Here is a 25,326-nt window from a genome sequence, read left to right as displayed (position 1 = left end):
CAGCATGGATCAGGGACAGACAGTGTCCTTAAAGAACCAAAGAGACACCAGGATGAGTCTAACCCCATCCCAAAGAAGCAGAACAAACAGGCTGTCCCTTCACCGTTACTTCTGTCACTTGTCTTAGTCTGATAGAAACTGTGGGGTTCTGAAATCACAGAGACCTGGGTTCAAATCATAACTCAACCGTGCATCATTTTGTGCAAGTTCTGGAGCACGTACTTAATATCTCTAAGCATCACTTGATTGACTCACTGATTAATCTAAAATAATTGTTTCCTGTGGTGGATGTCATGAGGAATTACATAAAGCAGTATCATGGTTTACAGAGAGGACCTGGCAAAGGACCTAGTCCATAGTAGGTGATTGCTAAATGCTAGGTCCCTTCTTTTCTTTTCTTCTTTTACTTTCTTTTTTTCTTTTTCTTTTTCTTTTTGTTCTTATTTTTTTTGTCAATTGTGGGGCCTGAACTCTGGGCCTGGGTGCTGTCCCTCAGCTCTTCAGCTCAAGGCTAGTGTTCTACCACTTGAGCCACAGCACCCCTTTGGGCTTTTTCTACTTATGTGGTGCTGAGGAATTGAACCCAGGGCCTCATGCATGCTAGGCAAGCACTCTACCACTGAGCCACCTTCCCAACCCTAGGTCCCTTCTTTTCATCTATTCTGTTTCTACTCAAAGGCTCTAATCTCTAGTTTTTTGGTCTCTCCCCACATTCCCTCCTGGTGCCAAGACAGCTCTGCCAGCCACTCCTTTTCCCTGCCTGCTGACAGCCAGGTGCTCCCTCCCTCCTCTTCCCTCCCTCCCCTGGGCCCTGCTCCCTGCCCTCCTGGGCAGCCAGGGCAGCAAGGACGGCACCAAGGGAGCTGCCCCATGGACAGGGCCCCACAGAGACACCACCGAGCCTCAAGGGGTAAGAGGCCCCACAGCTCTGTAAGCAGGTGGAAGGGACTGCCAGGAGGCTCAGAGGTGGGGAGAGATGGGAAGTCAGTGGGCAAGTAGAGAGGGGGACAGAGAAGAATACACAGAAAGGGAGAGATGGACTGGTAGGGGAGCCCAGGTAGGTAAGATAGGACAAGTCCTGATTGAAAATGAAGAAGAAACAGGAGAAAGGACTGGAAACTAAGAGAGGGTAACAGGAAAGGCAGGGAGAGGTGGCAAGAACACTATGGGGAGGGGAGGGGGGGGAGAAAGGGAAGAAGTGAAAAAGAAAGACAATTTGGGGTAGGGGGAGGAGGGGAGAGCAGGATTAGGGTAGCTAGAAGAGTGAAGAATGAGAACACGGTGGCCTTCGCAGGTGTGAGTGCCTCTGAGGGGTGGCAGGGTCCCCCCACCCTTACTGATCTCAGCAGCTGGCCAGGCCCCTGGACAACAGGGACAGGAAGGCTGGCTGCTTCATTCACCAGTGGAGGAACCTGTCCGGTCCTGCTATGAAAGAGGGAGGGGGACAGCCACCACGCCCCATTAGTTGCCCATGCCCACTAGCCTGGCACTTTCCTCCCGCTGGCCCAGAAGTATGGGGTTTCGTTTCTGCAGAGAATGTGGGGCACTGGGCCAAGCACGGAGAGGGACCGAGAGTTGGATTAGCCCTAGGCCCCACCAATGGACTAACTCAGGCATCTTCACCCCATGCCTGGTCAATGTGAGCACCCAGGGAAATATGTGAGCTGAGCAAGTGCCAGAGCTGCCAAGCTCCAGGGCCACCTGGTGGAAGAACAGCTTGCTCTCTGGGCAAAAGAAGCACACTCCCCCCCCCCCGCCCCTCCCCACACACATACAAATTTAGGACTATTCTGAGGTGTAAAGCTAGAGGAGGGACAGGGGTGCCACATCAGGAAGGAAGCTAGGTGGGGCTGGATAGGATGGCCAGGATGGGTGGGGCTAGGTGGTGTCATTCCTTCTCTGGGCAGACCCAGGGATCCCAGATTACCAGGCCCACTTGGCACCATGACAGCCCAGTTGTGGGGGGAGCATCCCCTGGACAGAGGGACAGTGACGGGGATGGGGAGGGGTATTGGAGAGAGGGTGTGTGTGGTAGGCTTGGACTGGACAAGAGAAGAGGAGAAAAGTAACAGAACAGAGTCAATGATTAGGGAGCTGGGATGTAGTTCAGTGGCAAAGCGCTTGCCTAACAAGTACAATGTCCTGGGTTCGATCCCCAGTACCAAAAAAAGAAAAGACAGGGCTGGAAAGGTGGCTCAGTGGTAGAGTGCTTGCCTTGCATGCATGAGGCCCTGGGTTTGATTCCTCAGCACCACATAAGCAGAAAAAGCCAGAAATGGCGCTGTGGTTCAAGTAGTAGAGCACTAGCCTTGAGCTGAAGAGCTGAGGGACAGTGCCCAGGCCCAGAGTTCAAACACCAGAAAGAAAGAAAGAAAGAAAGAAAGAAAGAAAGAAAGAAAGAAAGAAAGAAAGAAAGAAAGAAAGAAAGAAAGAAAGAAAGAAAGAAAGAAAGAAAGAAAAAAAGAAAGAAAGAAAGAAAGAAAGAAAGAAAGAAAGAAAGAAAGAAGGAAAGAGAGAAAGAAGGAAAGAGAGAAAGAAAGAAAGAAAGAAAAGAAAGAAGACAAAAAATACACTTTAAAAAAAAAAAAAACAAACCCAGAGGCAATGATTAGGGAAGTTACAGGCATGGCTGGGACAAAGACTAGACATAAGATCTATGAATTGCCACTATGTGGATATAGGAAATGGATCAAGATCTGGTCTGGAAGCTTCTTCCCATGAGGCTCCCTTCCCAGGTGCTTCATCACCTCTAACTGTGTGAGGGAATGCTTCCACAACCATGCTCTGGCTAAGGCTCCCCCCTCAGCAGCTACTCCTCCTAGGTGGTCCTCTATCACATCACCACCCACCTGTGCCCTCTTCTGCCAACGCTCCATCCAGATCTAATCACACAGCAGAGCAGCACAGGAAAAGCAAATTCTTCCCTGGGCAGATGGCAGGCCAATGAAATCTGGCTGATGGAGGCCAGGGAGGGCTTTTGTGTTCAAAGCTCTCTGCTTTGCCACCAGCCCCACTACTCTGAAACTTCCGGATACTTTCAGGAATCAATCAGCAACCAAGAGTTTTGTTTTCATGCAGATTTTGCTCTGGGTGCAGAACAGTTATGGTGCACTTCTACTGTACCAGGTACCAGGGAGTGTTCTAGATATTTGTCAGGACAGCAAGTTGAACAAGACAGATATAGGCACTGTCTTCCTAGGGTTTACGGTCTAGCAGAGCAGACCCATTTTACAGATCACAGCATACTTTATGGTGGTTGGGTAATATGTGAGTGCCAGGAAATTAAGTGTAAGGTGTTGAGTGAGTAAACCTCAGTAAAAACTCAGGGGAGGGAGAGTGCCTGGACAGCTTCTCAGGAAGGGATAGAATCTGAGACTTGATGAGTGATGAGAGGATGGTAGATTAAGGGGTAGGGAAGAGAAGGTCACTCCAGGCAGAAAGAGTGGCATGGGGGAAGTCCTGGAGGCATTCAAGAGCCTGGCACTTTGAGAACCTGGAAGAGGGCCAGCATGGCTGAAGGGCAGAGAAGGCAGCAGAATGGGAGCTGGCAAAGGTGGCCTAGCTTCTTTCAGAAGCCAGGCTCTGCTGGGAAGGAATGGAGTAGAATGGAACCAATCCTGTAACTGGGAGATGTGCCTTCAACAGTTGACACTGAGCCCCTCTTTTCTCTTTCCAGAGCTGCTGGCTACAAAGAAGACCCACACTTGTGAGTAAGGGCTTGGGACCAAGAACTAGGGCTGAGCTGTGGTGAGAGAGAATTCGTCAAGGACTCTGGGAGGTCCAAAGTAAAGAAAGCCCCAGGGCTGGACAGAGGTAGAAGAGCCAGACAGAAATGATAGGCTGGAAAGGAGGCAAGCCTGGGAACTCAAGGGAGTGAGGAAAGGTTGGGACAGGTGAAGGGCCACAGCCAAGGGCAAGCCTGATAAGGGAAAGATGTCAAGAAACAAACAAAGAACAAAGGAAAAGCAGGCAGAGAAGTTGGACAGAGCCACACAGGAAGTAAGAGGGAGGCCAGAGGGAGACTGGTGGTCCAGGGAAGGGGGGAGGTGGAGAGGTAGTGCTGGGTAGCAGCCTCAGAAACTCAGGGATGCCACAATGGGAGGCCCCAGGCTTTGCGGCAGCAGAGCCAGGTTTGGTGTTCATCTCTGTGGTTAACACATCCTGAAGTGTGAACAAGCTTGGAGCCTGGCTGTGCCACACAGAAGAGCAGGAAAGCCTTGGCTCTGTAGGAAACAGAATGAGTTAAAGACACTCTCTACCCTGGGGCTGTAAAAGACTACAATCTGTGAGAAGAAAGCTAGAGCTCAGGTAGAGCTTTCTAATGGATACATTCAAGTCAGCATCTTCTTTAAACTACTTTCCCAGAAGATGCACATGCTTCATTTCAGTAGCAAAACTCATCATCCCTAGCAGGGCCACACATGTGCTCAGCAGCCTGTGGGCACGCTGGAAAAGGCTTCCCGTTAGCAGGGGTTCCTGATCTGATGAGAATCCTCCATTTCTCCCATAAGTCCCTCCTTTCAACTGCTCAAACCATGGACAGTCTCCCTATTCTAGGCAGAGCCATCTCAGAGGGCATAGAGCTTCTCCTCCTTGAGCCAGAGACAGGGCTGGGGACCATCTAGGATTTGACATCCTCCTGGGGATGGGGGCTGCTTCGCTCAGCACAATCCTGATCAAGCCTCGCCTGCCTGCCCGTAGTCACAGGGCCTCACGGAAATGCTGAGCAGGGCCCTATGAGGAAAGCAGGTCAGAGAGTGACGTAGGTGTGCTAGAGGAGGGGGGGAGTGTTGGGGGGAAGAAGGGGACTTTTGGAGCAGTGGGAACTGGGAGAGGTGAAACCATTCCTACTCTTAATCCCTTACCACAGAAACCTTGCTGGCCAGGACCCTATCTCTGGCTCCTGTCCCAGGCCCAATAACCCTGGCAAACATTCGGTAACCCCCAAACTCATGAGTTACTATTAGGATCCAGGCCATCAGGCCCTCCTCCCTTCTGCTGCCCAGCTCTCAAAAGCCTGCTTAGAAAAGCTCACACTGCCTGAGTTGCTTGTGAAGTTCTAGCAAAATCAAAGACTTCTCAGGAGAGTTGGCCCAAAGAATCTAGATGTTCAGGTCTCTCACAGTTGAATCCCCAAGGCTGAGGTACACTGCCAAAATTATTTGGCCCATCAGTTGGAACCCCATATCAATCTACTGAGAAACTCGGGCCAGGAGGTATCTGAGTCTGAGACACCTTCAAAAGCAGACTTGAACCAGAGAAACCCTACTGGTCCTTTGAGGGAGAGCTGAGGCCAATCTGCCTGGGCTTGAATTCTAGCTCTACTACTCACTAGGTCAGTGACCTTTAGCAAGTTACTTAACTTCTCCGTTTCGCTTTTCTCATCTTTGAAAGGGGAAAACTACCTTGGAAAATATTTTGTGAGGATTAGCTAAAGCCACATAATATGTTAGAACCATTTCTGGCACATAGTAAGGACTATTATTATGATTATGAGTTAGACAGTGATAAATGTCATTATCTGCATTCCAATTTAGCAAAGTTGCCCCTAAGGAAATGTCTGATGGACTGACTCTCCCCTCCTGCCGATTCTGAGTATTTGCCTGATAATTGTTACTACTGTTCGTATTATGCTCACCTTTGGTCCTTGGCTCCTACTATAATTTTCATGTTCCCTAGCCCAGGGTAGATGGCATGTTGGTAGGAAGGAGCATAGGGATGAGGGTGGGGGTAGACAACCTCAGACACAACAGGCTGGGTTAGTCCACAGGGTTTCAATGGCAGATGCTGCCACCCTCAGCAGACATCCTGTAACTTACCTCTGGGACATTCCTGTCCTCCGAGTTCTCTGGCAAAGAGAGTCAGGCTGGGATCCTTAGAGAGAGGGGAATAGGAGGTCCATTCCGGCTCCCCAGCCAGAACTACCCTGGCAAGTGGAAACAGCTTTTACCGCGAGTGGTTGTTGCATGTGGTTTTGGAATTTTCCAACGCCCCCTACGATTGGCTGCTCCACCCCTCACACCCTGCCCCAGGCCCAGATTGGCCACGTGGAGCGCCTGTCATCTTACCCACTACACCCCTGGGGGACTAGGGGGGCTGTCACTTAGCCACCTGTGTGTTGCAGAGTTTATCCCCCCCTCCCCCTTTCAGAAGCACTGGGGGAGAGCTAGGTGCAGAGCTGCAGGCTGAGGCTCCGCTGAGAGGGCCTCACCCCCACCTCCACTGCCAGCTGTTCCCTGTACCTGGACCACCCTGCTGAGAAGGACAGGGAGCCAAGGCCGGCTAAGCTGCCAAGCCTAGGTTCAATCATGAGAAGTAAGTGAGTTGGGGCCACCTGGGTGCGGGGGAAGCTTGGGAGTGGGGTCACCATCCCTGAGCCTCTCAAGAGGAGGGTGCCTTGGGAACAGTATGAACAAAGCTGGAGGGCTCCTCCCTGGAAGGGTGTGTCGTGGTCAAGGGCAAGAGCCGTTGGAAGCTGGGAGGAGTGGCTGGAAAGTTGTGCTCCCACCCCCCCACCCCCCACCCCCTTCCAGGCAGTTTCCTTACTGAAGCAGTAGTCAAAAGAACAGTTGAGGAATTCTTGCTGTAAGTTCTGGAAAGATTCCCTGAGAATGCCTGAGGTGTCCAGCGCCTAAGTTCACAAAAGCAGAGACCCAGGGAGGGTAGTGGTACACCCCAGAGCACACAGCTGGGAGCTGATGGAGGGTGGCAATTACCAGAGCTCTGAACTTACTCTCTCAGCTCCTAGTGAAGTAGATCCCATAGTGACTCCAACCAGGGGAGTTGCTACGTTCTGAAGCAGGACAGTCAGAGTAAACTGAGGCAGGCAATGATGGGTCAGAATGCCAGAATCTATACCTCACAGACACCACACTTTCTGCTCATCCAGGGATGCAAGAACTAAGTGCCTTCCAGCTAGGATGGGCTTTGTGTACATGCATGCATGTGTGTATGTGTATGTGCATGCTTTTCCAGGTTTAATCACTAATGCAGGGATCAGAAGGATCAGAGCAATGGAAATAGGAGCAGAAAACCTTTAGCATCATTCCCTTTCTGCTTTGAAACACTGGGCCAACAACTGGTGGGAAGATGTCTGGGGTCCTGGTTCTTTCAGCTGAGCTAGGTGGACAAATCAGATGGTTCATGTGAGGACCTCCAGAGAACCGCTCAGAGCACAGGGTAAATGAAGAAAAGGGAAGCCTGTGTCCCTGCGGCCTGAGGCCTGTGACGGCCTCAGCCTCAAATGGGGTCTTCCCACAAGCCACAGAAGAGAGGTCATATTGAGTCCTGGAAAGACCCATGGACTGAGAGTCTAACAAACAGATTCTGGTACCATTTCTGTCACCATGTCACCTTTTGGCAAGTCTGTAGAGTCCTGGTCTCTCATGTGTAAAACAAGGACATTAAACTTAAAAACAACAATGCCAACTATAAAGGAGGACTAAAGAGTGAATCCTAGCTTCTGAGGTGTGCCCCAATAGAGTTTCTGCCCTCCCAGGCAGTAGAAGAAAAGGAGACCAAGGCAAGAAAGGAGCTTCATTTCTGTAAGTGGGATGAGACGGCAGTGCAGGTGTATGAGCTGCCCTGGACAAGCCAAAGGCATCCAACAATGCAAGTAGGAACATCTGTTTCTAGCTTCTCCTCATTAGCAGCAAAGGCTAGCAGGCTGGACCGACCACAAATGACCCCAAATAAGCACATTAACCCTACGATGCCATGCTGGGTATGTTTCAAGCCCAGCATAAAGGCAGGAGTTCCTGGAAGTGACTGGGGAGACAGTTGGGCAGCTCTGGTTTAAATCCACCCCTCACATACACACAGCTGTCTAGGAGAGGGGATCTCATCCGATTTGGAGGACAGTGCCACTGGTCCTCATGTGGGCATTTCTGAATATCTCAGAACCCCACGTTTTCTGGTCCTAGGTAGTACTAAGCCACCAACACCTAGGGAGAGTTAGAAGCTTGTGAAGCTTGTGTCTGTGACATACCCAAACACTAAGGCCAAACAAACAAGGAGCAGAAACAGTCCAAGAAATAAAGAGATACAGAAACTAAACTCAAAGGACTGATTTATGAAAGGCACAGGAACAGGCTTATTGGCTAGATGGAGATGTGGACTGAGCTTACCAAGAGAACCAAAGCTGTGTGGTATGACGCCTGAGAACAGCTGGAATGCAGTTCACCATGTACAGATACAGGGACAGGTAGAGAAGCTAACCATTAACCAAACAGACTCCCAGCTGGCCAGAAGGTGGCCCAAGTACTCACTCTAAGAGGCTTGGCCAATGAGGGGCCAATAGACATTGAGGCCCTGGCATTGAGCCTAGATCGGGAGGTGGGATGCCAATGGGTGAGAGGTCACATGTCTGCCCTCTCTGTGTCCTGATCTTTAATCCTGTCATGATAATGAGAAATAATGGGCCAGTAGGAACTGCAAATCCCCAGGGTGCCACAGAGCTCACCATAAGGGTCCAGGGCCATCTGAGGGTTTTGTAGAAGACATTCTCCTTTCTAGCATCATTCCTGTTTCTTGCTCTTTTCCTTTCTTCCTGTTCCTAGCACAAATCCCAACGGCTTGGAGCCCAAGGCACTAGAATGTGGAGTCTCAGCCTGTCCTATCACTATGAAGATAATGTATGTTAATATGTCTGTCCCTGACAAGGATGCACTTTTCCCTTCCCCCTGCCTCTGTGCCACCGCAAACTAAAGCCCATGCTCAGGGCTCTCCAAGGAAAGCAGTCATGGAGTCTCATTCATGTACCATTTAATGCGTAGTTCTTCCTGAGATCTAACCACCTTCCCTGGGGTGCTGAGGTTCAAAAAGGACGGGGATGCCTATTTGGAATGTCAGGATGGTAACAAGGCAGGGCCTTCCGGCCTTTCCGGGTCTGGTGGCTTTCCAGAGCAATGGTGGTGTCTAGAACGAAGACCGGAGGCTCAGGAGGCAAGGGAGGCCTCTGAATGTGACAGTGTGCCGTCTGGGCTCCCACTCCTCAGAGCTTCTTCCTGGTGATTCATCCCCTCCCCCCCATCCACTGGTTGTTTTCACTGGGTTCTTTTATTTCCCCTTCTTTCTCCTGCCCCAGACTGCGGGGGTGGTGGGGGCAGCAAGAGGGGGTTTCGGGAGACTGGCTGTCTTTCATGGCTTTGCAAAACCCCAGACTCTCTCTCGCCCACCTGAGTTTTAGCTTCACTATTTTCTCAGCTCTAGGATCCGAGTGTATCAGCATAAAATTGTCACTGGGGACTGTGGGGAGAGCCCTGCTCGGGCTGGGGTAGTGTCCACCAGGCAGAACAGCGCCTCCCCACCCAGCCCTCCTCCTGCTGCTCCTGTGGTTGTGCCAACCACCTTGGTTTTCAGCATTGCAGAAGCTGGGGGGAACTGAGAGCCAAGGAAGGAGGGAGGCTGGTAACAGATTGGGGTACACAGAGGACCCCTGGCTAGAGCTGTGGTCTCAGTGGTGAGAGAAGGGTCAGGCTAAGAAAAGCATTCCTCTTTCTCACTCATTTATCATTCATTTCTGCAAAGAAAGGCCTACTAAGAAGCAAGAAACTCGTCCACACCCTAAGGGAGCTATGGTCTGGCAAGGGTTAGGAGCTCACTTAGGTGTAACACATTGTCTCACCTTAGCAAAACAGGTAAGAGCAGGAGGGGACGATGATTACAGAGGAAAAGCTAGGGACCGAGGGAATATCTGACTTTTTATACATGAGTTGTGGCTTTAGTTCTGTAAGTTTTCTCCCTAGATTATTTGTCTAGCCCATTCCTTTCACTTTCCCCTCCCCTGCAGGAAATAATCTCACCTCATCCCACTCTGGCCCTTCGGGCATCTCATCCTCACAAGGTACATAGCTTAATGGTCCAGGGCACTTGCTCTAGAGTTACAGAGACCAATGCCAGACCTGCCACTTGTGGCAGATCTGAGTCTCGCTAGGCCTTAGTTTTCTCATCTGAGAGAACAATACTAGTAGTACCTCCAACAAAAGGTGGTTGTGATCATTCAAAAGTGTGTATAAAGTCAGGCGCCATTGACTCATGCCTGGAATACTAGCTACTCGAGAGGCTGAGATCTGAGGATCATAATTCAAAGCCAACTGGAGGAAGGAAAGTCCATGAGACTCTTATCTCCAATTATCCAGCAAAAGACCAGAAGTGAAGCTGTGTTTAAGTGGTAGAGCACTAGCCCTGGACAGGAAAAAAAGCTAAGGGACAATGCCCAGGTCCTGAGTTCAGCCCCATTAAAAAAAAAATAAATGGCCAGTGCTCTGTGTGTGTGTGTGTGTGTGTGTGTGTGTGTTTGTGTGTTTTGTGTGTTTGTGTGTTTTAGGGTTTGGGTTTTTTTTTGTTGGTCATGGGGCCTGAACTCTGGGCCTGGGTGCTGTCCCTCAGCTCTTCACCTCAAGGTTAGCGCTCTACCACATGAGCCATAGCGCCACTTCCAGACTTTTTTATGTGATGCTGAGGAATCGAACCCAGGGCCTCATGCATGAGAGGCAAGCACTCTACCACTGAGCCACCTTCCCAGACCCTTTTATAATTATTATTCCTCCTTATGCAGTATGTATTGGAGAGAAGCAACTGAGAAAGAAAAGGGCCTAGCTCTAGATTGACCTCACAGGAAGATGAAGATCCCAGGAATCCTCTGAATCGTTCTCCACTGGGCTGGAGGTGGTTCTGGGGTTTGAGGGGTAAGATCCCCCTGGGTTGCCACCCCTCCTCTGCACCTACCACTTCCTCTCTGTGGCATAGGGCACCTGGACATGGCCCAGGGCCAAGTTCTGGATACATTCAAAGAGCACTATCAATGGATCTCACAGCTGTGAGCAGAGTGAGATTAGAGGCAGAGTAGGTTTGCCTCTACCGTATTTCTCCTCATATGAAGCTTTGACAAGATGCTTCCTGGGGAGCCTTCAATCTCTGAGACAATACAGGAGACCCATTTTCTTTTTCTAAGCCTACATCACAATGAAGTTTTACAGGTCACACTGGAAGGTAGGGAAGGTGTAAGAATGAACTTGATGAGCAAAGCTTAGTGGGGGAGTGGGTGTTTAGCATGCTTGCAGCGCTGGGTTCAGTGCCTAGTACCAACACAAACAAAAGAAATAAAAGTACCACGAGGAGGAAGAAAGAGCTTGGGAAGAGATTGTAAAACCTACCTTGCCCACCTGGCACAAAAACTGGCCGAAGGGCTAAGTTCTTGCTACTCTAAGGGTATGCTAATAATGTATTGCAAATTTAGGTACCAATCTAGAGCTCATTAAAATATAGAATTATCAAGCCCATCTCCAATCTCCTGAACAGGGACTTACATTTTTTGTTTGTTTTGTCTTGTGATCTGTAGGTGATACAAAAGGTAGAATCATCCCCCGACTAGCTGATTTAAGGAGCTATTAAAGACATTTTTCTTGGGGCTGGGAAGGTGGCTCAGTGATAGAGCACTTGCCTTGCATGCTCGAGGCCCTGGGTTCAATTCCTCAGCCCCACATAAGCAAAAAGAAAAAAGCCGGAAGTGGCTCTGTGGCTCAAGTGGTAGAGTGCTAGCCTTGAGCTAAAGAGCTGAGGGACAGCGCCCAGGCCCAGAGTTCAGGCCCCAGGACCGGACCAAAAAAAAATAAGACATTTTTCTCTCCTTTCTCTTCTTTCTCCTTTTGGAAATACAAAATTGGAGGCTTTTCTTTTGATAACCAATAATGTTGCTCCTCTCCTGCTCTACCAGTGCCTCAGGGTACTTAGCTTAATGGTTAAGGGTGCTTAACGGGACCTAATGCTAGCTCTGCCAATTCTGGTGATTATAATCTTAGTCAAGCCACTGAGTTTGTAGGCCTCAGTTTTCAAATCTTTCTCAGGAGAAAAGTACAGTGAGTAGCAGATGAAACACAAAGCTCTTCCCAAACAAGCAGGAGTGGGAACAGGCAGAGTCCCACTGCTACGAGAGCAGTGGGGTTAGGGCTGGCTATGAGGCTCCTGACCTTTGTTTGGCTCTGGTTCCTGGCACTGTCAGGCCCAAAGATGGTAAGTTCCTGGCAGGCTAGGCTCCCAGGAAACAGTTTGAGTAATCCTGTGATTACTCAGCTCCCCCTCCCCATGTGGGTTCCCACCACCTGCTGCTCAAGGACTGGTTCATGGGGCAGGTCCTGAAGGTGGATTAACGGAGGTGTTTCGGAGGTGTTTCTCAGCATCTCGCACTCCCATCCCCCAAGTGCCCATCTTTTCCCCTCCCCACCGCCCTCCACTAGCTCTCTTGAGTACCGGTACTTTCTCTTTGAGGTTTGGGGTGGATGTCACTGAAGGGGATGCAGGTGGTAGGGGAAGGAGAAAGAGTAGGACAAGAAGCCTGGTAATTCTGAGGATTGGACATAGGACCAGGACATAAGCATAAGCATTCCTACATTCCTGCCTCTGTCTCTCCTTTCCTAGGGCTGTCTCTATTTTCACCTAGTCCTGAACCTCTTAGTCCCTCCAGCTCGGAGAAGCTAGAGGGTCTGACTTTGAGAGTCTCTGATTCTGTGTTCCTGTCATTGTATTCTTCAGCCTTGGATTATGGTTGAGGGAGGTGGGGAAGGGGCTAGCCTGGAGGCTGAGGTCCAAGGCTCTAGATCTCCCAAATATGGTATTTGTGAAAGAGGTCCTTGGCTGTTCACCTCTTCCTATGAAAAGGGCAAGCTTTTGGTGACACTGTGGCGAGGTCCCTAAGGCCAGCAGTGGGTCAGCTGTGGGGCAGGGAGATGTGTCTAGGGTTACCCATGTGGTCAGTGCATACACGCACACGGATGTGGCTCTTGGAGAAGGGGAGAGGCAGGGAGGCCTGTGGTCGGCTGCTGGGCCAGAGCCCAAGTTCCCACTGTGGCTTGGCCTAATCTCCCTCTTGCTTGTTTTTTGGGGTGACCAATGTTGTCTATCCCCCTTCTTCTGGTCTTAGGGCCACTGAGGAGAGATATCACCAAAACAGAGGGGAAGATATTGGGTGAGAACAGAGCCTGTGGGGCCCAAAGGCTTCTCTAGGCCTGGCCATGTCCACAGCTTCTTTGCTTCTCCTGGGTCAGCAGCTACTGCCACTCATGGTGCTCTGCCCCTATGTGGTGCTATACTGGTAATGTCATCTAATGTGAGTCTGTGTGACCTACAGTCACTCATAGACAGGCAATTTTACTTTTATTCTCATCTCACTGCTAAGAGAACTGAGGTAGACAGAATCTGACTAGAAGCATGAGAGTCCCCATACTTTCTAACCTTCTTCCCAACTCTAGTCTCTCCCCTCTTATTCTCTCTTCCCTTGTGTGCATTGACCTCTATTTATAATTTACTAGAAAGAATAAAAAATTCACTTGTCATTTGGTCCTGGGGTGACCACAGCTTACTATGTGGGTGTTAGGTGGCAAGTATGAGTAGAGGTGGGGGAAAAAAATCAAGTCCTGATGGAAGGATTTCAGAACACCTGTAGCCATAAGGAAGCAACTACTTAACCTGACTCAGTCCAAGGCTGGACTGAGAGAATGATACTTTAAAGATGGTGAAAATAAGATTTCAGGGCATGGTAAGCAAGTTATGGTCTCCCTGTCTATCCTATATAAGCAGGTCTTGCATATGACCAGGGGCAGGCTTGAGGTTGGAAGTGAGCTCTTGGGAATGTAGATTTGCCCTCCAAAGGGCAAAAATTCTTCTCTCCCTAGGGTGGAAGACCTGTCACAGGTAAGAAGAAGCTTTAGAGCTGGGTGCTGGTGGCTCATGCCTGTAATCCTAGCTACTCAGGAAGCTGAGATATGAGGATCACGATTCAAAGCCAGCCTGCACAAGAAAGTTTGTGACTCTTACCTCCAAGTTACCACCAGAAAACTGGAAGTGGCACCATGGGCTAAGTGGTAGAGCATTAGCCTTGAGCAAAAAAGCTCAGGGACAGTGCCCAAGTCCTGAGTACAAGCCTCACAACCAAAAAAAAAAAAAAGAGGCTTTGGCCACAGGATGCTTTTTCTGGCCTCCTCCTCTCCTAGCCTCCCTCTCAGAGGGAAAACCAACCAACCAGTGATGGTGGAAGAGACCCATAGGTCCTTGGAAGTGCTAAAAAAAAGACCTGGAGTGGCTTGGGATCCCAGACCTTAAAACTACAGAGAACTGTGAGCACTGACAGGGACTAGGCAAAGAACAGGAGATGAATTTGGGGCCAGCAAGCAAGCAACAGAGGAGTATAAGCAGGTACATCTTACAATGCACTTAATGGGAACAAGAACCTGGATACTAGTGCCCAATGAGCAAGCTTTAATACACAAATGTGCCCTGTGTACACTGGTGCAAGCAGACATGCCAAGGCGTACATACACAGAAAGAATGCTCATAAACATGCTTAGTGGGCTGTGATGTAGCTCAAATGTAAAACACTTGCCTAGCAAGTGGAACATACTAGGTTCAATCCCCAGTACCAAAAAAGAAAAGACAAAAAGAAAGTTAAAAAATAGTGATCTGTGACTCAAGAAGTCATTCATTCAGAGCAGCACAATAGGTTGGGCACCAAGGGTTCAGCCATATAATCCTAGCTACTCAGGAGGCTGAGCCCTAAGGATTGCATTTCAAAACTAGGTAGACAAAACTAGGCAGACAAATGAGAGACACTTGTCTCCAATTAACCAGCAAAAAGCTGGCACTAGAGGCTTGTGGTAGAATGCTAGCCATGAGTGAAAAGTCTGCATGAGAGCACGAGGCTCTGTTCTGAGTTCAAACTCAATACTGGCGCAAAAACAAAAACAAGCAAACAAAAACAATAACTTATTGGAAAGAAACTAGCTGTGTGAACCTGAGCCTTCTCAGACATTGTCCTTCGTCTACTAAGTGAGCTGGTGAATAAGATGGTCTCTAGTCTCAACCAGTGCTCACACAGGTGGACACAGATACATACAGAGTCACCTTCTGTCCACTCAGGCCAAGAGCCTAGACTCTCTCCTTGGCACCCAACAAAGCTGGGTTGTGGAGTCCCACTCTCCTGGACTTCATCTGTGGCTTCTTCCTAGGTTCTCTGCCCCCTACTCTTTGAGTCCCTCTCTTGGTTCCTGCTTCTGTGCAGCTCTCCCCAAGCCTTTTCTGTCTGGCTGAGAATGGCTGGTATCTTTACCTAGCCCCCAGTTACCTCCTGTATGATGTACTCCATCTTCCTGCCATGCCCCACACTCTGCCCATGGGAACTGAGCCCCCAGTGGGGGAGGGAGCTACAAAGAAAGCCCCTTGGGCGGGAAGCAGGTGTTGTGAGGCAGTGAGGACTGAGACAGGATGGAGGGGCAGCTGGAGACATTCAACTGGAAGAGCTGAGCAGGTGGCTTTTCTGCAGCTGCTTTCTGCCTCCATAAACCTGATAGGACTCCCGGCTGCCCCCACTCTGCCGGCTCCTTCCTTCTCAGTGGGGAAAGGCGGGGAAGAAGGCCTCAGATCCTTTACTGAGAAGCATTTGCCACTTTACTTCTTCCATTTTACAAGAGGGAAATATCTGGAGCTGCCTGGAGAAGTTAGGTAGGAAAGGGGCACCGGTGTCTGTAGCCCAGGTACATAGTGGTGGAATGTAAATGAAAAAAAAAAAAAAGTATCTTGGTCTGATGTGTGTCTCTTTCCCCCTGCTAGCTCAAATTGAAGTGATCCCTTGCAAAATCTGTGGGGACAAGTCTTCTGGAATCCACTACGGGGTTATCACCTGTGAGGGGTGCAAGGTAAGTTGTGCATGGGTATGCACACTCCTCTTCAGAGCTGGAGGCCAAGGTCTCAATGGTCAACTGAGGCAGCTAGGGAGCTTCCCAGTGGTGTTTCCCTGCAAGGAATTGAACAAATTGAGGTGAGCCAGTGCAGCAAGCTCATGCCTGTAATCCTATAGAGGCTGAGATCTGAGGATTGTGATTCAAAGCCAGCTTGGGCAGGGAAGTCTGTGAAGCTCTTACCTCCAGAAGTGAAGCTGTGGCTCAAGTGGTAGAGTGCTAGCCTTGAGCAAAAGAGTTCAGAGGGACAGTGCTCGGGCCCTGAGTTCAAACTACTGGAATGGCATTTAAAAAGAACGGGAGGGAGGGAGGGAGGGAGGGAGGAAGGAAGGAAGGAAGGAAGGAAGGAAGGAAGGAAGGAAGGAAGGAAGGAAGGGAAGAGGGAAGATGGTAAGAAGACTGAGGATGGGAGGATGGATGGCTAAAGGATGTGAAAAAGCTGGGTCAGGACCACCCTGGGCCTGGCCAGCGTGAGCAGCCTTGACCTCCCCCATGCCTTCCCCAGGGCTTCTTCCGTCGGAGCCAGCAGTGTAATGTGGCCTACTCCTGCACCCGTCAGCAGAATTGCCCCATCGACCGCACCAGCCGTAACCGATGCCAGCACTGCCGTCTGCAGAAGTGCCTAGCACTGGGCATGTCCCGAGATGGTGAGCCCAAACAGGCTGTTCTGGTGGGGGTGGGGGGGTGGGGGAGATTTTCTTGCAGTCTGTAGAGGGATAGCTAGGCAGATGGATTGGCCTGCAAAATGCCCTTCCTGAGACCTCCTTCCATTTCTCCTCTTGACAGCCCCTTGTCTCTTCCCTTTGGAGTCAGTCCTTTAAAGCTCTTCAGAGTCCCCAACCTGGAAGTGGCGCTGTAGCTCAAGTGGTAGAGTGCTCGCCTTGAGCTGAAGAGCTAAGGGACAGCGCCCAGGCCCAGAGTTCAAGCCCCACGACCGACAAAAAAAAAAAAAAAAAAAAAAAACAGAGTCCCCAACTTGAGGTTCTGACCCAACAATCCTTTCTCAAGATCCCAGGCCTCTCATCTCTTCTTCCTGAGATGAATTCTCTTCACACTACTTCCCTCTTGCCCAGCTCTCATCTAGTGTCCGTGTCTTTCCCTTCTGACTGTGGTTTACGTCTGTGAAGACCTAGTTTACCTCCATCTTCCTCCCTGAATTCCACTCCCCCCCCCCGCCCCACAAATTCCACTCAAGGACATGGGACTATGGCGAAGAATGGGAGCAGAATTAGCCTAAGGAAGACCCAGAAGGAAGGGCAGGGGAACAGATGTTCCCAGTGTCTTCACCCACCACCTTCTCACCAGCCCCCTCAGGTCCCCCACCACTGAGGAGCTGGGGGAGGGGGGGACACTAGGTGATGAGGATGCAGAAGGAGCCTGTCAGCACTTTTCAGTGCTCAAAATAACAAAGCGAAAGGAAACATGCAGGGGTGCAAAGGGGCAGGCAGGGTGAGGGGCTGTGCCCCCACACCTGGGAGGGGGAGCGGGGTGGGGGTGAGTAAAAGGCAGGAAAGAGAGAGCAGAAGAGGATGTTCAGAAGCAAGCCACGGAGCCTGGGTTGGGCTGTGGTGAGTATCTAGGTCACCAGGGAGCCTGCAGGCCTGACCACAGGGAGACCTGTGTTCTCAGCCCTCCTCTTCCTCCGGCCCTCCCAGACAGGCACGCTGACCCCAATACAGCCTGAGGCCTCCCCCTACCTGACACTTCCCCCCCCCAATCTCAGAAAGCCAGAATCCCCCTACCCAGGTTCATTGTTTGAATTCTGCCACTATTAGAAGCTAGTTGAACATCCATATGATTTTGTTCAGGAAATGGAAATGGCAGGTCAGGTATATCCTGAAGGGTTTCAGAGTGAGGGGTGGGAGGAGACCTAAGTTCCCAAAGTAAAGGTTCTTGGGGAAGTTGGGCTTGGAGTCAGAGGGCAGTTGGTCCATCCTGGAATGATCCTTGGCTGCTGACCTTGCCCTGAGCCTTGCATGTTCTACCTCCTAAACTCCTGATCCCTTGGCCTCTTTCAGCTGTCAAGTTTGGCCGCATGTCCAAGAAGCAGAGAGACAGCCTGCATGCAGAAGTGCAGAAACAACTCCAGCAGCAGCAGCAGCAGCAGCAGCAGCAACAGGAACAAGTAGCCAAGACTCCTCCAGGAGGGGGCCATGGAGCAGATATCCTCACCTACACCTTGGGGCTCCCAGATGGCCAGCTGCCCCTCGGTGCCTCACCTGACCTGCCTGAAGCCTCCGCCTGTCCTCCTGGTCTCCTGAGAGCCTCAGGCTCTGGGCTGCCATATTCTAACAACTTGGCCAAGACAGAGCCCAAAGGGGCCTCCTGCCACCTTGAGTACAGCCCTCAGAGGGCCAAGGCTGAGACTAGAGAAAGCATCTATAGCAGAAACAGCCAGATTACTCCTGGAAAATGTGGACTTCCTTTGGAGGGGCCCAGGCACTCTGGGTTTGGGGATCCAGGACAGGGTCCAGACAGCTACTGCAGCCCCAATATCTGCAGTACCCCAGAGGCACCGTATGCCTCTCTGACAGAGATAGGTAAGCACCTGGGAAAGCCAAGACAGTGGTGGAAATGAGGGAGGATTAGTTACATCAAACAAACATGAGCCTCAAGAAAGCAAGGGGTCCTGGACAAGGGGTCAAGACAGGCAGTAGACCCAGCAGGAAGCATCTTGTAAGTGGGGGTAGGAGCTGGCTGAGATTTGGTCATGCCTTTCTTCTCTGGCCCCAGAACATCTGGTACAGAATGTCTGCAAGTCCTACCGAGAGACATGTCAGTTGCGGCTGGAAGACCTACTACGGCAGCGTAATAACCTCTTCTCCCGGGAGGAGGTGACCAGCTATCAGAGAAAGGTAAGGCCAGAACATGTGGCAAGTGAGGATGTCCCATCACCAGAGATGGATACCTGCATAGGCTTAGGGGCTAAAGGGGAAGAAGGCAAGATACTGCAGATAAACACAGGCTGCCCAACAAGTGTATGTACTGCGAGTGTGGTGTGTTTCTGCCTACACCCTAGCAGATGGATAAGAGCTTTCCCTTAGCCCCTGCTATTAAACTTCACTCAGCTTCCAACCTACTCCCCTACTATCTAGAACTTGATATACTCTCCCTTCTCTCTCTCCCTTCCTCCTCCTTCTCCTCTTCCTTTACCTTTTCGGTCAGTACTAGCTCTACTCAGAACCTGAGTTGTGTTATAGAGAATACCCTTTTTCTGCCAGGCACCATAATAAATGCCTTACATAGATTATCTTTGAGCCTTCAAATAACCAGACTACAAGAGTGGTATTTATTGCTGTATAGATTTAATCACAATCATAAAGTGACGGAAACAAAATCAAATTCAGATCTAATGGCTCTGACGATACCACTTACTCTAAAAAGCACTCGTTTTGCACATCTCACTGACTTCTGAAGCTTACTAAGACCTTGGGTGTGTTTTGGGAGGAGATGAAGAGTAAGCAGGCTTTGAGGGTAAACCATACCTCATATGGTTTTTATTCCCCCACAACAGCTAATGCAGTGTACTTCAGGAAGACTCTCCACCCCCCTGTAGCATAATCCTTAGTGCCTAGTATTATAAGAGCTACATGGAATACTAGGCTACCAGGGAGAACATAGCTTGAGGTTAGGAAAAGTTGCCCTTTCATCTCTCCTCTGTTTCCTTTGTACTGAGATGGTAGATGCTCAATAAGTAGGATCACATGACAGGAATTGACTTGTGCCTTTGTGCTAATAAAGGTTTTGAATTTTTCCAGAACATGGGAGTTCAGAACCTACCACCTGCAATTTATTATATGGAACTCCTAGGGGCTTGGAGGGATCACAGGGCCACAGAGGGCTACAGCAGATCTCCATTCTGTCCCTGCAGTCTATATGGGAGATGTGGGAGCGCTGTGCCCACCGCCTCACTGAAGCCATTCAGTATGTGGTGGAGTTTGCCAAGCGGCTCGCAGGCTTCATGGAGCTCTGCCAGAATGACCAGATCGTACTACTAAAAGCAGGTGCCACGGGATAGGGAGGTAGACCTTGGGGAAAGGGGACAGAGCATGGAGCGGGAAAGGCCAAATGGAGGGAGGTGGCTTAAAGATACCAGGACACTGAGTGGGGCAGAAACAGGCTGCTGGCTTTGTTTCATGCTGTCCATCCATCTTTTCTTCCCTCTCACCAGGAGCAATGGAGGTTGTGCTGGTCAGGATGTGCCGGGCCTACAATGCTGATAATCATACAGTCTTTTTTGAAGGGAAATACGGTGGCATGGAGCTGTTTCGAGCCTTGGGTGAGGGGCAGTGGTGAATGAGAAGGAGGATTCTGATGCCAACCCCATGCAATGCTTTGTGATCCTTTTATATAGAGCTGGCTGATCTTCCCCTCTGTTCCTAGCATCCAGAGGGCGGTGTCTTTGGGCACATGGTCTCATCTGCCTTGCTTACTCTTCTGCTTTCTACTCCATCAGGCTGCAATGAGCTCATCAGCTCCATCTTCGACTTCTCCCACTCCCTCAGTGCCTTGCGCTTTTCCGAGGATGAAATTGCCCTCTACACTGCCCTTGTTCTCATCAATGCCAGTGAGTGTGACTGGGCCTGACTTGGGAAAGGACATTCTGGAGGCTGAGGCACAGCAGATACTAAGTCTAGGCCTATGTATGTGGTTAAATCTAGGAGCTAGCAGGATGAGCCCTGCCCCATACTGCTATACAATCAAATCAGTTCAAATAAAGATGCCAAGGACCCTTGGAACAGGACAAAAACCAGCATTAGGTGGTGTGGTTGGATCAGGGAGAAGTGAGAGTCAGAGGAAATGAGCTACTTCCCTGATAGAAATTAGTCTGATGTGGTGACTCCTTTGTAGCATACATTGGAATTATCTGGGGAGCTCTAAAACCTATTGCTGCCTGGCTCTCACTTCCAGAGTTTCTGATGTAATTGGTCTGAGTTGCACTTGAATTTTTAATAGCCTCCTCCAGGCCATCAAGATTGAGAATCCCTGCTCTGTACAAGATCCTTTAAGACCGAATGCCTTCAATGGCATGGCTATAGGTATCCAACTCCACTGGACTAGAGTGGCTAGCCTGAGCCAGCCAAACACTAAGTCCTCAGAGAATCTGCAGAAATGGGTCTGGCTGCCAACCTGGATTTTCAAATCATTCTTATAGCTCTGCCAATATGCCCCTTTCAACTGGAAATTAAAGCTTTAAATACAACTTCTTAGTATTTAAGGGAAACAGGTCAAAAGGTGATTTGGGAGTTGAAGTGAGTCACAGACTGCTGCAGAGGTCTGGAAAGGGCCTGAGTGGCTCCTATCAGAAACCACTCACATAGGAGAGTTGGGAACTTCCTTCCTATTTTTATTTCCTCCTGTGGCAGAATGGGCTATGTGAAATACCAAGTTATCAGGGAGAAGGTAGCTTGAAGTTAGAAGATTACAAGTTTCCATCCCCTTCATTTCTCTCCAGTTTCCCTTGCAGACAGCTAGGTCCCAGAGCTAACGGCTCCCAAACCAAGATATACGTACACATACATACAAATGTACACACAGTTCAGAAGATCAGATATGTGAAAAGACCCAACACATTCCTTTTGCTGTAGAATCCATGTTCTTTCTGTTCTCTCTTTGGTCCCATCCCTTCCTTCAGACAGACCAGGGCTCCAAGAGAAAAGGAAAGTGGAGCAGCTGCAGTACAATCTGGAGCTAGCCTTCCATCATCATCTCTGCAAGACCCATCGCCAAGGCATTCTGGCAAAGGTAGGAGCAGTCTCAGGGGTAGAAAAGGCCAGGACCAATGTCGGATCTGTGACATCAGGGTATGAAACACAGGGCTAGGATCTGAGGTTGCAAAGGAAGGACTGCTGAATGCCACATTATGCCAGAGAGCTTGCAACAGCAGTAGGGACTGAGGAAACAAGCAACTACTTCCATGTGTACAGAGATGGAAAGTTAGAGTCTGGAATTAAAAGGAACCTCCAGGGAGCAATTCAGTTTAATATAGCCAACATTTACAAAACACCTGCTTGTATAAGGCACTGTGGAAAGATACAGATTCAGTTTTTGACCTCACCAAGATATTTTAGACTGGTATAAAGAGATTTGTGTACCTTTTGGGTTTTTTTTTTTTTGGGTCCGGTCGTGGGGCCTGAACTCTGGGCCTGGGCGCTGTCCCTCAGCTCTTCAGCTCAAGGCTAGCACTCTACCCCTTGAGCCACAGCGCCACTTCCGGCTTTTTTCTTTTTGCTCATGTGGTGCTGAGGAATCGAACCCAGGGCCTCAGGCATGCAAGGCAAGCACTCTACCACTGAGCCACCTTCCCAGCCCCGAGATTTGTATACCTTTTAATATACCCCTAATATAGAGTAGAATGTGATATGTGATGTTATAATAATGAGATTAACAAAGTGCTTTCACTAATATGTTCTATCATCCTTTTGGCAACCCAGTCAATAAGGACAGGTGTTAAAAATCTTCCTGTAGCAATGACTTGTTTATGTGACTCAATTGATAAATGCACATTTTAATTCCAGTAGTTTTATTTTTTTGTCCCTTGTCTCTATGTCCCCAGTATGCTGTTGTAAAAGCCTTTGGAAAAAGGGAATAGAACAAGGATTCCAACAAGTTGAGTGCAAAAGGAGTGACACATAAATGCTTCCTAGAAAAGGTAGCACTTAACAAGGTCATATTAGAGATAAGGTTTTAACAGACCTCTGTGAGGGTGCAGCAGAAATTCCAGGCTTAGGGAATGATATGAGCAAAACTAAGAAGGCAAAGTAGTGTATAGTTGGGGAATAGCTGACAGTACTTTTTGAATAAAGTGTAAGTTCAGAAGATGGGATTGGGGGCTGGGAAGGTTGCTCAGTGGTAGAGCACTTGCCTTGCATGCATGAGGCCCTGGGTTCGATTCCTCAGCACCACATAAGCAAAAAGAAAAAAGCCGGAAGTGGCACTGTGGCCCAAGTGGTAGAGCACTAGCCTTGAGCTGAAGAGCTGAGGGACAGCACACAGGCCCAGAGTTCAGGCCCCAGGACCGGACCCAAAAAAAAAAAAAAAAAAAAGCAGAAGATGGGATTGATGAGGCTGAAGAATGCCAAAGATAAGTCTGAAAATAGAGGAAAATCAGGGAGAATTTCCAGTGTCATAGAAAGAGTTAAGACTTTGTTTCTGGGCAATGGGGAGTTCCGAAGCTAGGGAAATGCTACAATTAGAGGTGTTATTAGGCAATTTACTTGGGAAGCAATGTGAGGATCCATTGGCATAATCACTAAAGCAGTCCTTTGCTACATGCTAGGCACAGCACTAGTGTTGAGGATCCACGTATGATTTTGGGGGCTGCATGCAAAAGACATTCACTTAGCTTCAGTTGGGTTTTTTCTTTGTTTGTTTAACACATACATACTTTTACCAATGGGATTTGACTGATCCAAAGTGCCAAGTACTTAGAGCAAAAACAAGGAGAGGTCGTACAGTCCGGCATAGGCAAGAGGACTTGTTTGCTCTGAGGAGAATGCTGACCGTTCTCTCCATTAACCCATCCCCAGCTGCCACCCAAAGGGAAGCTCCGGAGCCTGTGCAGTCAGCATGTAGAAAAACTACAGATCTTCCAACATCTCCACCCCATTGTGGTCCAAGCTGCTTTCCCTCCGCTCTACAAGGAACTCTTCAGCACTGAACTCGAGTCTCCTGAGGGGCTATCCAAGTGACCTGGAGAAGGGACACCTTTCCTCTCTTTTCAGCCTGCTGGCCCACCTCCCTGGACTCTGTTCCATCATCAGTCTTTTCCTTCCTATGCCTCCTGGAGGGTGATCCTGCCTATGTCCTTGGGGTGAACAAATGCTAAGACTGGTTTTCTGCCTCCCAGGCTTGCCTAGTAGTGGATAGGGATGGAGAGAAGTCTTGCTCCACCTCACTTCCCAGAGCCTCTGCCCCAGCTTCTGGAAGGTGTGGGGTGAGGTTAGATATAAGAACCTCTAGGAGCACTAAGATGTCCTCAAGAATATAGGGAATGAATCCAAGCATCCTGGATGAAGAAGACTCAACTCTGGGCTCAAAAGCGAAGAACCGACCTTTGAAATACCTCATTGCATTTCCCCTTGAGCTTCAGCTAGGGGAAATGGATCAAGCTCAGAGACTGGTGGCAAGCGCCCAGAAGGACCTGTACATAACACGAATCTGGACCCTTAGATTTTTCCACCTTTTTCCTTTCTCTCAGTACAGCAAAGGATTTGTTAGGCACCCTGTCCTTTTCCTGGGATCTAGAAGAACCTGGATATGTGGAGAGTAAAGGATAGGGGTAAGAGGCCGGGATAACTGCTTTATGGGGTTTGGGTATGGAAACAAAGCATAAAAGAGGCCAAGAGCATCAGTGTTCAAAGCAAAAACCTGTCACGTGCACTTTAAAAACAGACTTTAGGAGTTAGCACAAATCTAATCAGACATACCCATTCTATACAAGTGAAACACATACTAAATTCATCCTATAAAAGGTGGTCCTAAGAACATATCTTTTCTGACATCATGTACTTTTTTGTTTTTGTAGTACTGGGATTTGAAGTCAGAGCTTCAAATTTGTATGGGAGGCGAGCTACCACTTAAGCTACATATCCAGCCCTTTATGCCCTGGTTATTTTTTATTTTATTTTATTTTTTTGTTGGTCCTGGGGCCTGAACTCTGAGCCTGGGTGCTGTCCCTCAGCTCTTCAGCTCAAAGCTAGCACTCTACCACTTGAGCCATGGTGCCACTTCCGGCTTTTTCTGCTTATGTGGTGCTGAGGAATGGAACCCAGGGCCTCATGCATGCAAGGCAAACACTCTACCACTGAGCCACCTTCCCAGCTCCCCTGGTTATTTTTTTTTAGATAGGGCTTTGCTTTTTGCCCAGGTTGGTGTGGACCTCAATCTTCATATTTACACTTCCCCCAACAGCTGGGATAAACAGGTGTGTATTACTGTGCCAAGTTTTCTTGGTTGAGATAAGGTCTCACAAATCCTTTATCTGGAGTGGTCTCCTGGCCTCTATCTGAGAGTAGATAAGATTACCAGCACCTGGCCACAATCTCCTTGAGTTCACTCAGAGAAACCAAGTGGCCTCAGGGAAGTCCCCCTGTCTGACAGGACCCCAGAACATTTCCATGGTGCTTCAGTTTACCTATCTTAAACTTGGGATGTACAAACTCCATTCCAGCTCCGGCTGTCTTTTATCACACAAACCCCCCCAATAGAAGTGGAAACAGCTGGACAATTGCCAATCAAAATGTCAAGGACAACCCCTGGGAGAACTTCATTAACCTTGGCCTCCAGCCCTGCTCTCACTCTACAGAAAGCTGGTGTCATCCCACATCTGTGACTGCCTGCCTCTGACTCCAGCATGAGGGGGAGACCAGGAACAGGGCAGGGACCTGTTTCTCTTACCATGATCGCACCCCTGAACTTCTCTCAGCTTTGTAAATGACTGCAGACCCTCCATAAGGGATAAGTACGAGATGATTGAGAGAAGGGGATATTTTTTTCTGCTCAGGGGAAAGGTTTAGCTGGGTAAACCTAAACCCCAACTTCTGCCATTGTTTATAAAATGATTTAAAGCAAATGGTGTGTGGGGTATAGGGGATGT

General features: G+C 49.3%; 1 protein-coding gene across 2 annotated transcripts; it reads left to right on the top strand.

The window, feature by feature from the left end:
* The first annotated feature begins 815 nt into the window (after nt 1-815).
* On the top strand, nt 816-23,554 carry Rorc (RAR related orphan receptor C). 2 transcript variants are annotated; one of them, XM_070013851.1, is made up of 11 exons: nt 816-910; nt 3,677-3,706; nt 15,601-15,686; nt 16,234-16,375; nt 17,747-18,268; nt 18,462-18,583; nt 19,600-19,732; nt 19,900-20,007; nt 20,185-20,295; nt 21,364-21,473; nt 23,258-23,554. In XM_070013851.1, exons 1-11 carry the CDS (start codon nt 871-873, stop codon nt 23,417-23,419), a joined length of 1,566 nt encoding a protein of 521 aa, XP_069869952.1. In that variant the 5' UTR covers nt 816-870; the 3' UTR covers nt 23,420-23,554. The 2 variants fall into 2 exon arrangements, with proteins under 2 accessions (XP_069869952.1, XP_069869953.1); XM_070013852.1 differs by lacking the exon at nt 19,900-20,007 and having other exon boundaries at nt 820-910.
* Nucleotides 23,555-25,326: the final 1,772 nt, after the last annotated feature.

The sequence above is a fragment of the Dipodomys merriami genome, unplaced genomic scaffold (genome assembly GCF_024711535.1).
Source record: "Dipodomys merriami isolate MVZ:Mamm:240054 unplaced genomic scaffold, mDipMer1.0.p SCAF_92, whole genome shotgun sequence".
Taxonomy (NCBI): domain Eukaryota; kingdom Metazoa; phylum Chordata; class Mammalia; order Rodentia; family Heteromyidae; genus Dipodomys; species Dipodomys merriami.
Note: the sequence above shows the minus strand (reverse complement) of the source record. Positions and strands in the feature narration are given on the sequence as shown.